This window comes from Microchirus variegatus (assembly GCF_963457635.1).
Source record: "Microchirus variegatus genome assembly, chromosome: 2".
Classification (NCBI taxonomy): Eukaryota; Metazoa; Chordata; class Actinopteri; order Pleuronectiformes; family Soleidae; genus Microchirus; species Microchirus variegatus.
This window is the reverse complement of record NC_139803.1, coordinates 11750218-11764946: the sequence shown is the minus strand read 5'-3', so window position 1 is coordinate 11764946 and position 14729 is coordinate 11750218. Positions and strand designations below refer to the sequence as shown.

The 14729-nt window shown below is 42.6% G+C and overlaps 1 protein-coding gene across 1 annotated transcript in view; it reads left to right on the top strand.

Annotated features, from left to right (window-relative positions):
- Nucleotides 1–399: 399 nt before the first annotated feature.
- The window catches only part of robo3 (roundabout, axon guidance receptor, homolog 3), a gene marked incomplete at its 5' end in the record, with an annotated part of 163473 nt that continues 149143 nt past the window's right edge, over nucleotides 400–14729 (top strand). The window contains one exon of the mRNA XM_083910290.1: nucleotides 400–553. Within this exon, the coding sequence (XP_083766416.1) occupies nucleotides 400–553 (154 nt within the window). The remainder of the gene's footprint in view (nucleotides 554–14729) is intronic.

Genomic DNA, 14729 nt, shown 5'->3' with positions numbered 1-14729 from the left:
GGAGCGCAGCAAATCCGAAAGGGTCATCATTACATTGCTGGATTCTTTTACACTGGCGAGCCACGGCTGTGGTGTTTTGTGTTGTGTGGCAGACGGCGTGTGAAGTTATGTGATCGCAGAACAAAAGGATCAGGGAAGACGGAGACGACAATCCGATGCTGGGAAGGAACCAAGAGGGATTCACTCACAGCTGGGGGGGCCCCCCAACTCACTCTGACATCAGCAACCAATTCATCATCTGAACTTTTTTTTTTTTTTCCTCTCGTCCACTTTCTTGCAGTTTTGACGAATACAACTGAATTCAGTTTGGGATCATAAAGACACCAAGTGAGGAAGTAAAGGACAGCGATACCTTCAGTGAACTGGGAGTGCAGGTCCCTGTGTGTGTGGAGGGGCAAGATGCTGAGCTATCTGATAAAGACCCTGCTGCAGATGAACCTGTTCAGCGACACGATGCGAAGCCCGTCCAACGGCACCGATTTGTTCTTCAACGCGTCACTGCCCTCCTTCAACAGCTCCTTGCTCGACTGGGGAAACTTCAGCGGCTTCAACGGTAAGACATTCTCTCTCTCTTCAACCCCTCCGTTGGTGTTGTATTTGCCCACTTTTACCAACACTCCATGAAGTCCACAAGGGCACATGGTTCTTTTCCAGTCTTTTGTAATGATAATGTGAAGTTATAAATACAGAGCCTTGGTGGGAGGAAAGTGTGGAAAAGAGTGTAAGTCTCATATGAGGTGAATGAAGATGAATAAGGAGTTTATTTATTTAAATCCAAATTAAGGCTACAAGTAACATTTATTTTCATAATCTATTTTTTTCTTGACTAAGTATTTGTTTGGTCCATAAAATGTGTGAAAATGTTGTTCCGTCATCACCAAACCTGGAAATTTACGATGTTCCTTGAATGCCTTGTTATTTCCACAAACTGAAAATGATTCACTTTTAATGATTCCTTTGTTAAACAGAGCAAAGAAACCACAAAATATTCACACTTAATAATTGCAGCCATAATCAGATGTGACCACAAAATGATGTTGACCGATCTTGATCAATATGCTGTACAGCTTTGCCTCAGTAAAAGCTCATTTCGGATTAAAGCGGCAGATCTTTACATGTAAAATATTAGCACTTGCTAATTCGATCTTCATGTCTGTCCACTGCTACGTCTTCAATTCTCGAGAAAGAAGCCAAACTAAGACATAACCCCTCTGAGTCCCTCTGAAAATGGAACGGGTCAGCAGCAGATGATCTGGGATGACGGATCACACTTCCTGACAGAGTGTTTTGTGGGCTGTGAGTGAAATTTGACGGAGCAAGAGTGAGAAAGGGAGAGGAAGAGAGAGCGAGCGAGTGAGCATTACCCCAATAACACGCTCGGTTTTGCAGAGGCACGAGCCCCGGCAGTCTATTCGCACCAGTAAATGAAGCTGTCTGCTGTCAGGCGTGATGGACCGGAGCTGTCACATCTCCTTAACTTTGTGCCGATATCGCCTTCTTAGTCTCTCTTCCTCTGTGTCAGTGATGAGACCTCGGCCTCACAGCTGCACCTGCCTCTGTGCTGTTCTCAAAGTGGAATTCACAAACGCTGTGTTGTTGTTGTTGTGGTGGTTGTTTTTTTTATGGCCGTGGAAGGAAGTGTGGTTTAATTGTGTGTGTGTCGGCGCAGGTTTATGATGAGGATGTAATGAAATGGACCCGCTGTGAGCGGCTCTAACAGCCAGGGGCTGTATATGCATACATGTGTGTTTAAGTAACTGTGTGTGTTTGAATAGGGTAAAGTTCACATTGATTTCTGCTTTAATGAGGACTGCGGTGTCAGTGAACCACCAATGACACTTGAATTCAGCTACATTTACACACACACAGGAGTTTGCATTGACTTACTACTTCATTTGGAACCTTAACCTAAAGTGTAACCTAATCACAATTTAAATCTTACCTCTAAGTTTGACCAGAGCCTCAGACATTCGGACCAGACTTTGGTCCTCTTTCTTTCTTCCGTCCTTTTGTCTGAGTGTATTTAACATCCAGCTGTTTCAATTTTAAGCTGGAGGGTGTGTATGTTTGTGTGTGCGCTCAGGTAATCTGTGTGCATTCTGTCACAGAGGGAGAGCGAGCTTTGCCTTTTGATGAGTGAACACCGGTGTGAGAAAGTTAGATTCCACTCTACGCCCCATCCCCACCAGCAGCAGCAGCAGCACCACCACTATCCCAATAAACCCATCTTTAAGCAGCAGTGTTGCCCGGTCGTATTGGTAATGCCCCGAGTTTATAGCTCCACATTCAGCGCCCCGCACACGTCTATCCCTTTCTCTCTTTTCATCCACACACTCTAATGGAGTGTAGATTGAGAGCGGTGTGTGTGCACACTCCCGAGATCTATAGCAGCCCCCGATGAGAAAGTAAAGCGTGCGACGCGGAGGAGGAACAATGAATCCATTTGAGGGGAATCTATCTGCCGCTGAGCATCACTGATAGGCAGACGTGCCTCGTGTGCATCTGGCTTCATATTCAGTGGGATCTTTTCCCCCCAGAGCTCCCACGAAAACAACATTCTCCTCTCCACAATCTTTAAGTGACATCGATGCATTCATGGAGTCTAAATGAGAACGGCGGCGCTGGACGTAATAGATCGACTAGTTAGTGATTGTTGAGATAAAGTACACAAGGTGTTTCCATTGTGGAGGGAGGCGTGAAAGGATATGGATGAAGCCACATGGAGAGAATGAAAGCCAAACACTGATATCTAAATTTCCATCTGCTCCGGAAAAATCGATGTCTCTGTTTCCTGACAGAAAAAACTAGCAATAACTAGCAATTTCGCTCACAACAAAACGTCCCTTTTTTAGATTGGTTTCCCCCTCGGTGTATTATTTATTATCTTTGGCCATGATAGAGATGTATTTTTCCAGCCATTGTGTTGCCGCTTCATGGGGGGTGGGGGGGGGGGAGCCGTGGGTGGGGTGAGCTCTGCTGGTCAAGTCATGGGTATCCAGGCGAGAAGCTCGATAGCAAAGCAGTGGGCGGACAGCTTGTGTGGGTTGACCTGGAGCTCAGAGGGAGGCTCAATGGGAAAATCAATGCATTGCGGACCGATAACCAATTTGGCAAATAATGGACAATTCACTCAAACACAACAGTATAGTGCTGGGGACTGGCAAGTTTATCTATTAGTTCTTTCACTCTTTCACACACTCTTTTTTTCCTCCCCACTTTATCACACCTTGCCTGTTTTTTCTCTATTGACGTTTTGTTTTGGGATTTCAACTCCCACGACTGAGGCGTTTAGTCTTAACCATTACCTGATTACACCTGACAGACAAGTTTGTTTATCGATTGGTCGGTTGATTCTTGCGCAGCTGAATTTCTCGGAAAGTCCAACTGGCTTTATTCAGCGGTGTGAAGAAGGCTTCAACTCTCAATTTTTGTTCTGTTTTTTTGTGTGTGTGTGTGAGAGAACCTTCGCTGAACTTCTTCAGTTTCCCTATCCACCCACACACATCCTCATGCTCGTGCTCTGTATTTGTGCGCCGGGACGACTTCTGACTCCTGATACGTTCGTAATCTCTGTGTTAAGACAGGCGCTCTTTTGGGACCAGGTGTACTTTCTTAAAAAAAAAAAGATCGTTTGTCTTGTGAATCGATATGGAAATTTTTAATGAAAGGCCAGTGCGCATCGACTTAAGTCCTCCCCCAAATCTGCTATAAAGATGTAAAAGTCCTCATTAGTGTGCTTACATTGTAATCCATAAAAACCTCAGCTCAGGTTCTTTTAAAAATGGGAATACATTAAAGCAGAATCGTATCATAAGCCCATGTTTCTCACCGATCCTGACATTGTGTTGTCATATGCTGTGTGTCTGTGGGCATCTGTGCATTCATGCGACTGGTGCAGACGTTGTCTGCTGCTGCTGCACCGTAATTGTGCGTGTATTGTAATTTATGGACACTAATGCAGCCATTTGTCCCTTCATTGAGGTCAAGAAGGCTCCCCTTTGCTCTGCTCACTATAAATCTGCCAGGGGGGGCTATTAAGCCAGTGTGTGTGTGTCTATCTCTGTGTGTGTGTGAATATGTGTGTGTGTGCATTTTCCCCTTGCTAATTAATCCAAAAATATTTCAATATGCTAATCCCACACACATCACACATACACATCAGCCACAACTGACTTTATTTGTACAAGGTCTGAAGCGGAGCTGCCTGCAGAATCTTTATCATGTTCAATTTGCACACTCTGAATTCAAAAAAAGAGAAGCTCGTGAAAAACTACAGAGGGAAAAGCGGTCAGCGTGGTGCCATGAAGCCCACCAGGAGTTCTGAGAGGAGGGTTAAACTTCCTTCACAGGGAAACCGTGAGCTGACTGTTTAGCACCTGAGCGTGAGATGGTGTGAACCAAGTCAGCACCTGTACAGGGCCGTGGATCTATCCACGCACGGTTTCCAGCTCTGTTCTTTTCCTCAAGCCGTCGCCATTACGCACACAGTGAATTTAGAGTTTGTTTCTCTGTGTTTCATCTTTACAGCATCTGCACAGCAGACGTGAGGATTAGAAGCTTGCAATACAGCTGAATACAGCAAAAAAAATTGTGACTGTTCTCTGATTACTCAGAAAATACTTTTTTTTACTCTTTTTTTTTCTGATTTACAGTCGATACTGAGAGTTCAGGGTGTGTACCATACAGTGTACGGGTGACCTGCCTTGCACAGCTGGTATCTTCCCTAGTCTCTCGCTCTGATTCATGTGAATACTTCACTGATTCTATTTAGATAAAGACCAGATGACAAAAAAACCAGCAAATATTACTATCTATCATACCATGAACCGAGGTTTCCTAACTATCTGACTTTGGTTCCGGGAGCCATCTACATTTGTCAGATAAGTCATATTTTGAAATGTATGATGTAAAAGGAGGTGATGTGGTGTGGTGTAATGAAATTCAAATATAAAAGGAACAGCTCTTGTAGCCTACAACTTAATTCCCTGAATTCCAACCAAAGGGACACTGAAAAGAATCAGATATGGAACGTGATATCAATAAAACAGAGGTTAAAACACACTACATCCACTACTTTATTGTTACTATATTCCACATTTATTCACTGGCCAATGTCTGGCTCATAAAAATGCATTATTAATAGACTTTTTTTGGGGGAGGGGGGGAGCTTTTGGGAAGTCATACATGTTTATTCATAGTGCGAGCCGAGCTCAGGGAACCAACAGTTGTCTCCCCCTCATTCTCACCTCGCCTTAACTCTGCCAGCGGTAGCTGTGGCTCAGGAGGGTGGAGCGGGTCATCCAACTAACCAGAAGGTCGGTTCCTCCGGTCTGCATACTGAAGTGTCCTTGGGCAAAACACTGCTGAGACGCCCCGGAATGCTGTCAGTGTGTGAATAATGTGTGCTTGCTGTTTACAGAGGCTGTAGGAATGGGGAAACACGCTAATTCAAAGTCACTAGTAGCACACTGCTGTCTCTCCTCTGGACGCCGCACTACCCGTCAACGCCAGGTTCCAGCTCTCTGGCGCGACGTCCGCATCATTAGTTGTGACCTTTCTCAGCTGATGTTGGCGGTGTGGCCGCAGCTGGGACTTTGTAGTGCACAAGAAAGGGAATGTGTGATGGCTCAGCGGTGGCTGGCCAGACAGAGCATAGTAAGGGCAGGGGCGTGGAGGGTTCTGATCTCTCCGCACGCTGATGGCGTCGGGCCAAAGCGCAGCCATTATTCTGGCAGGCGAGGGTCGGGGGGGTTTTCGCACACACGCCTGGCAACGCTCGGCTGCGTTCTTTTGGTGAAAAAGATTTTAATTATCAGACGCAATTTGAATGAATAGTGAAGTGGAGTTCACGTTCGTCCACTGTGATCCAGTGAGGCGTGCTGCACGGGCGTCTGTTTGACTGCCACGATCACATATACTTTGTGCTTTTCAGCGCTTAACTGACAACCTTTAGCTCATTACGCAACTTTAGCGTAAGCTGTCGGCATAAAATGGTCCTTAATACCCGAGCAGAGCATCAGTTGACTTAACTAAGGTTAGAAATGTTGAGAATTAGTTGGCAGAGACACCGTAAGAGCAGAAGTACTATGTCAGACACACACTGGAGGCCGAGAGATAACTTTTTTCCAAATATCCCACAGGGTCAGAACTTTACAAGTTTGAGTAAACTATTCCTTCGTAATATCTGCCTGACCACATGTAATACTGTAACTTCAGAGAGTCTGATTCACCGCTAGGCTGTATATTTTGAACAGGTATCTGCATTTCGAATAGAAAAGTGACACCTGTCGTCCTCTCTTATTGTGATAGTTGGACTTCAAGGCTTCAAAACAGGACTTCTCAACTCAATGAGTAGCATCAACGTGGGTCGACCCTTGAGTCTGACCTCTTCTTACAATAGGAGTGAAGGTTGTAGGGCAAGGACAGTGCTTTATACTGTGTACATTTTTGGTAAAAATATATATTCCAGACAAATTTGGTCAAACAAAATTAACATCTAGCTTTTCAGGAATCTGCTACACCCTCTTCTCCATCACCTGTGCTACCCCTCGTCTGTTTTTATCTCCCATCACTCATCCTCCGTTCCTTTAACCTCCTCCTCCATCTCACTCTATATTTGCCCACTTTCACGATCGGCCTCGCTTCAATTTTCTTTCAATTCCCCCTCTTTGATTTATGGGCACAGCTGTGACATAAACAGGACTGTCACACTGTGGGGAAAACATCGGCGAAAAAGATAAATAGAAAAAGATAAATAGAGCGAACGCATTTTGAAGGTACAGTAAGCATTACGTGTGCGGCAGCCGCTTGTTAACGAAGGATCTACATACATATTCTCCCCTCCTCCTGCTCTTCTTCTCCACCTTTCATGTGCTCCTCCACATTATACCTCCATCTGTTCCTCCCATCTTGCTCCGTAAGAACCCTCTTCTCTCGGTTTTTTCGAGGATGAGGAACATCAGGCGGCGCTCGGCGGCTCAGAGTCACCTCAGCAGTCAAGCTAGGCGCCCCAATTACAGACAGATCATCTCAGCGTGTTCTCAGCCGCTATCAGCTCGAGCCTCCTTGTCGAGGTTTTCCATCAAACGCGGGGCGGACTGCGCCATCTCATCACAACTCTCTGAAGCCTCAATCTTTAGCGATCGGCATGGGCTGACTGTTGAGGCAGTAAATGATCAGTGGGTTTGGATAAACCTGGACAGAGTGTTTGCTTTTTTGGTGAATATAGAGACACAGTTTAGTGTGAGATGCACAGAAACACAAGGAAAACAAACAAAAAGTTGGTTTGTTCTTTTTAAAATCACTATATTAATAAATAAATGTCACTGTCTGTGTCAGATAGACCCTTTTTTTTTTCATTGTGCAGTGGCGTCTATTAGCCCCCCTATGTCTGAGATAATATGCAGAATTATGTACATAACCAAGTGGAAATGGTAATGAGGTTTAGTGAAAATGGACACTGAAGAAGGAGAAGGAGAGGGCAAGTGTAGCTACTTTGTAAGCAGAAAATAACTCTGCATATGCTAATATCACAGCATCCCGCCCCGCACATTTCTCAGGTGACGATCACGATTGGATGATGATAAGATTTAGGGCTATATGTGGCTCCAGATTAGCGTTAGGTATGGATTAGGGTGGTGATGACAACTTCCTGGGCGTCGTATAATTGTCTGCGTGGCATTCATTCAATTTCGCAAAGTGTGGAGGAGATGAGAGTATGATAATGCGGGTTTGTTCCGGCAGAGGAGGGCATGCTGTTTACAGATTTACAGGAATAAATGAATGAACGTTATGTCCTTTTCTCTATCGGAGATGGGGTACTGTTTTTTAGTTTTTCGATAATGGAAAAGCCTGACAGGGTGCCTGTGTCTGCAACTCGTTTTACATAAAAATAAAACCCCCCAGACCAACCGGTGTATCAGCATTTTTATGCCTCTTTCTTTAAATGTGTTCCACGGTAGCTCGGGAAATAATCATAAAGTTTAGCCTGTGTGTAACTTTCAAACTTGAGACCACACAAAGCTGCAGTTTAACCCTTCTATTTTGCTTATTCTATGTTCTAATTTAAGAAATTCAACATATACATGTTACAGAGATTCATATAAGTGTCCGTCCTTACATTAGAGTATGAATATTTTAATGGTATAACCCTAAACATGGTGACTGTTAATCCATCTGTTAAATCGGTCATTCATTTCACAGTGGATTTTCAGCCATTACACAATGTTTTAATAAGTTAATGGTCTGGATACAACACATGTATTGTTTAAATAAACCAAATCCGGACACACACAAAAAAAATCAATGGCTCCTTTAATGAACCCACTCCCCACTGAGAACTTCAGTATATAAAGAGGCCGTCAGTATTAATCATCTGAAGCTCGCCTACGAGGAGGAGGGCTCACTCAAAATGAGGGGTTAAGTGTGCCGATGACTAACAGGTCACCCAGAGAGGTCGTAACCCTTAACCCCGACTACAACCCCACAGGAGAGGGTCAACCCCTCCATCCCTCCATCCCTCCATCCATCCTCACAGCGTCTGAAGTGAGTCGTAGCTGCCCCCCGAGTTTATTGAGCGTGATGACACGGTGTCTTTGTTGATCACAGCTGCCCCTGCCGCACTCCATTGTTATTCCAGTCCCTGTGTGATTAGTCATGAATAGGCGTCAGGAAATGTCTCTGCAGCACATTATCATTGCATTAATGGAGACTTACTGTACGTTTGAGACGGATAGAAACACTCGGCTCAACGATGGTCATCTAGAAAATGAATAAACTAGAGCAATTTCTTCATAATATGGATATTAGATAGAATATGAATAATTTATATTGTTATAAAGTGTTTCATAAATCGAATTACAACAGGGAAAACATTTAAAAGTTTGATTTAAAAGAAGCAACTCAAGCTTCACAAACATTTAAGAATGGATTGATTAATTTCAGCATCTGTGGCAGCCGATTTTGTCATTATTTAATCATCATCATCATCATCATCATCAATGGCTGATTATTATTCAAATAATGGTCTCATTATTACTTATTTATGTAAGTTTCATTTAAGCTTATTAAGGTAAAGATCCGGTTTTACCACCTGACCAGTACCTGTTTCATGTCTTATATAATATTTAGTTTAATCGGTATTTAAAATACACAAAATGCAGATGGACCGTAAGTGTTATTCAATCAAATCAAATCAAATAATCAGCATCATACTCGGCCAATATAAAGATTTTCTAAAGATCGGCAATGGCCAAAGTATATCCAGGGAGGAAAGTTTTAAAACAACTTGAGTTTGTCCTATTATTTCGGAGCGCCTGAAAATGGACAATAATGTAGGGTATACACATGCTTATAATTCCATAATGGTGAATGCAGTTCTTTTGTTCAATCCCTGCAATTAAATCTGAGAGTCCACACGTTAATCCCACAATTGATTGTCCCATTTCAAATTCATTGTGGGGATGTACTAGAGGCAAATATGTATCTACCTAATTGTGTATATACAGTATATGCTCAGTTGAAAACACAAAAGCCATTACAATAAGCATGACAAATCTCTGACACCGTCTTTCTTCACGTTTGTGCTTCATTCAGAGTGAGGACACCTCATATACATTATGCATTCCCTAATCCCTTACCCTAACCATAACCATCACAACTAAATGCCGTAACCCCAAAACCAGGTCTCAACCCCCCCAGAATTCTCCTTAAAAAAGTAAGGACCAGCCAAAAAGTCCTCACTTTGCCAAAGTGTCCCCACTCCGTATGATTTTTATACAAATTTTTGGTCCTCACAAAGCCACAGATAGAAGAACCCAGACACACTTGTAAACACATAAACACACACACTCTCATACATATAGCTGTCTCTAAAATCCATTTCACATCCCAATTCCGCTGCCAATTACCTTTTAAATCCATTTGTGGGGGAAAGAAACATGCAGTGACAGTGTCAACACTATTGGTCATGCATGCCCATGAATACTAAAAATATGAAAACAGTAGCGTGAGGAGTGCGGCTTTATATTTTACACCATAATATGTTCATCCCCCTGCCACATTGTGTTTCCAGCTCTGTGTGTGAATATATGCACAGATGTCCGTGCTGTGCATAATTCACTCAACAACGCTCGGAAAAACAAACGTAGTTCTGTCATTTCTCAATTTGAACTCCCGTTTTAATTCGAGCCTGTCGTTTTGTTTTTGCTGAGCTCGGTTTTGTATTTGTGCAGCCAACATGTGGCCATGAAATATGAATCTCCTCCTCCTGCGTCCAACTGCAGAGTCTTGTTTTCTGGCAACGTCTCCGTGGGAAATAAAAAGCGGTTGATTGCGGGGCGACTGTGAATAGATTGATTCCTACAGTAAACGAGTTAAAACCAGAAGAATGACTGCTCTTTAACTGCTGAATCCATACATTGATTCATTCCACGCTCGATGGACACAGAAATGATATTCAGTGTCCTGAAGCGCTTACTCCACTGTATGATTAGTTCATTATGATTTGACGCAGTTAATGCTCCAGTGAATCTGTCATAGCACGTGCCAATGTTGATTAATTAGCTGGTATTTTAAGTGTGTGTGTGTGTGTGTGCTTGTTCGGACGTTTTCTGGCATGAACAGGGTAGTGTGTAGTTGTCATGGAGACCACAACCCGTTCCTAATGTGGCAGGACCTCATTTTTGCGTGACAGGGTAAAGTCTAGGGATAATGTTTGAATAATGATCAGGTTAAAGGAATGTGGCCCACAAAGAATGTGGCCAAAAACGGTTACTACACTCAAATTCAAAATATGGAGGTCTTTTAGGTTTAGTTTTCTTTTGAACTTAACTGGCAACCCGTGGTTGTTCGGCAGCTGAGACTCTACTGACTGCAATGATTGGTAGACGGCGGTAGGTGGCGCCACATGCCAAAACATGATTTCAAAACATAAACTTAAAAAAAAATTTTTTTTAATTTACAAAAAGTCCTGCACTGCTCCACACTGCTTCTCTCAATGTTAGCAAGTTTGATGAGTAAAAGATCTGAACTAAATTTTTAAAAAAAATCTCAAATTCAATCCCACTCTGTAATAGAAGAAAATTGTTTAAAAAAAATTGGTGAAACAGCCCTTTAACCATGACAATTAAGTGCCTAACCCTAAAACCAGGTTTATAGTTGAATTGCTCAGAAATAATGTCCCCACAAAGATAGGTTTGGACCTCACAAAGATATAAATATCTCCCCACACACACACACTTTCCTCTTCAGCTGGACTGGAGTTAACTTTTAATTGCCCACATATCAACGCAATGCAACGAATTAAAAAACGTAACGTTTGTCAAATATTCAAATTTTGACATTTGGTACCGTTGCCTCGGTTATCCCGGATCTACGCGTGAGATGTGACAATTTGACTTGGCGGTGGTTAATTAAAATAGCTGCGCGATGTAAAGTAAATGTCACTTTGATTAGATTTTATTCAATTTAACTCCGTGACAGGGAGCACACGGAGAGAACAAACACGACGCAGCGTCAGCCCAAACAAAAACTAATGAAAGGTAAAGAGGAAAAAAAAAAAAGAAGAGAAATCTGTAGGATAATGAGCTTGCTGTTTAAGTGATAAGAACATTGTCATCAGTGCACTCACCGTGGACGTTAATAAAAAAAAACCCTGCTGTTGATGCAGACTCACTGACATGAAGCCTGGTCTGATGAATCTGTGATTCTTCTTCTTACTTTATTGAGGATGCAGAATCTGACGTAAACAGTATGAATCCAACGAGTCAACCTGCCTTTCATCAACAGTCCAGGTTTCTGTGGGTGTTTATTTATTGACATACAATGATCCAATGATACCAGTCGATTACTCTTTGAATGCCAATCCAAAAGTCTTAAGTATCACCTAAAATCAGCAGAAGTATTGTAGCCGAGTCATGTTTATGATCTGTTTATTTATTCTTCTTTGGGAGTACAATATTTGCTACACAGTTGGATAATTATGTCCTTGAAATGACTCAAATGTGCAAATGTGTTGTTACCAGCTTCATACGTTCATAAATGTTCAAAAATTACTGTATCGGACTAATATCGCTAACGGTAGACACTCAAGATGAGATATCGGTATAAGTAGTATCGTCCCATCCCTAATATTTACTACTCGTCTCGTAAAAAATGTATTCTATGGCATTTTTCATTTCTCAAGGTGATTCATCACTTTCAAGGTGTAATACAAATATTGATTTGGTGATTGGCCACAGTTTACCCTCTGATAATGTAGAGTAAAAGTCTCGAAGTGGTTTCATGAAGGTCACAGTCAGTGCGTTTTACATGCATGTTAAAAGTGCTATTCGGTCATGTAAACACGTTAGTCTGACTAAAATCGAGCTTGTCTTAGTCGGACTACGATACCTGGATAACGCAATTCATAGTCTGATTACTCTTGCATTCGGATTTTGGTGTTCTGCACGTCCTCATAGTTCCTCCCCAGTATTTGACAAAGAAGTAGCACCATACGGCGATGTCATCTTTCTTAGGACAACGCATCGATAGCCATGCTTGATCTAATTTGTATCACGATTAATACGTACAGCAGGTAGGAAAACATACAGAACCACAGCAGGATCCCTCTCACAGTCCATCTCGTAGTTTGTTTGTTTTTCTGTGACGTGAAAACAGGAAAGTGATGCAATATGCACAAGTTCATAGAGAGATACAGCACCACCTAGGGAGATATAGTCAGACGTACATGGCTAATAAATCAATTTTCAAGTTTACCCGGACTTGGCGAGTTGTCCGATCGCCCGTCTTAGTCTGACTATGGCCTTAGCTTGTTTAAACTGTGTATGTAAGCATAATGAGTGAGTTCAGTGAACTTCATTGACTTTCAAAATCGCATGATGTGCGCAACATGAATCTGTAGCGATGATGTAATGCAGTCATGTCAACATTTGGTGTTATAGCCATATCATAGGTTCACCAAAGTTACCTCAGATGACCTTCATGGTGAAATGAATGGGGGGGAGAATCGTGTGAAATGAATGGGGGGGAGAATCGTGCAGACAGGTAGTAGATCTTATGCTGCTTATCCAAAAGTGAACTTGAGAAGAGGGTCACCGATCCTCCCGCGAGGTGTCAAACGGAAAAGAGTGATTCTGACGTGAACAGACAGCAGGGGCGATGAGAAAGCTGAAGAATGGGTCCAGAGTGTCAGAGACTGTTTTGAATGACTGATGGCTGAAGGTGGTAAAAGGTGTCTGGGAAAATTGATGCGAGAGCGAAGCTCTCTGGAGAGCGGGGGAGAGAAAAGCCTGACGGATAAAGGAGGAAGAGTGAATGAGGATGGAGGATGACGACAGTGGGTTTTCTGGAACGATGAGGTTGTGATAGTGGGTCTGTGAACACGCAGTGGGTCTGTGAAATGGATCATGGAAGAGTAGATATCAAAGCGTGTTCTCTAGGCCAAACCAAAAACCTGAAGAATCATTCTTGGCACGTGGAAAAGCTCACTATTGAGGATGTGGAGCTGTTTCACTGTTGAAAACAACATTTTTTATTATTATTTTTGATCATTTTCAATATATATTTGCTTATTTTTAATAATAAATTGAATATATTTGACATTTTAAAGTATAAAAACACAATATCAATAACTGTCAAATTAAGAAAGTATATGGGATACAATTACAGCAAAACAACTTTTAAATTTAAGAAAGTTCTGTAATTAAATTGACTTAAATGTCAACATTACATATTGTAAAATCTATTATTCACATTTTCAGTTAATTTGACTTAATATAGTACTTGGAATGTTGGTTTCACTACTTATTTTGAAGGATTTCTTACTTTTCTAACACCGAGGTACAATGTCTTATTTGATGGAATCTTATTAAATTTAAAAACCCAGTTGTTTCTAGTATTAAGCACCTTAAATCATGTATTTGTTTCTTATATTCTGATTTCTTTGCAGTGTAGCGTACATTTTGGATCAAAGATGCTTGAAAACAAAGCACACATTCACAGAGAGTAAAAGCCAAGGATGAATTTGACTGCGAACATAAAACCTCTGGCCTTACATCCTCCATCCGTCCACTCTGACAGAGCTGAGGAGTCGTCGCCGCCGAGGCCGTGAACTGAAACTCAGGATGAGCTGTTGTGTCAGAAGCGCTGGAGGGCAGAGACGCAGTGACAAAGAAGGAAAAGTGAGGGGAGAAAGAAAGATGGAAAGAAAGAGTGGTGGGGCCGCAGGGCAACAGGGGAGACTGACATTTTCAGGCACTTTAATAAATGTATTAAGATTGACAGTTGGACTCGCTGTTCGCCAGCCTGATTAGCATAAAACTATTTATTAGGCTGATTTCCCAGGCCGAGAGCAGCAGAGAGCAGGGGAAGGAGCGGAGGGGGTCGCCGCAAAGGGGAAGGCTGGCAGAAGGTTAAGGGCAAGTCACCATGGAAACAGACTGCGTGGTTAGAGGGGAGTGATCTGGAATTGTGGACGTCCATTTACAGTCGGAGGAGAGAGACACCCGAGCGAGCGGGTGTGAGATCAGAGATGAGCGCGAGCTCGTTGGAGCAGACATTGAGAATCACTGCGGGGACTTTTGCATGAGAGCATGGAAATTCATGGAGGCACCTGGGATTGTGACAGTTAAATATGCTGCTGCGACTCCTACAGGTGGGCAGAGATCAACCTCCACCGCCACCACAGCCGCCGCAGTCTCCATGGTTCACTAAACCCATACACACATTTC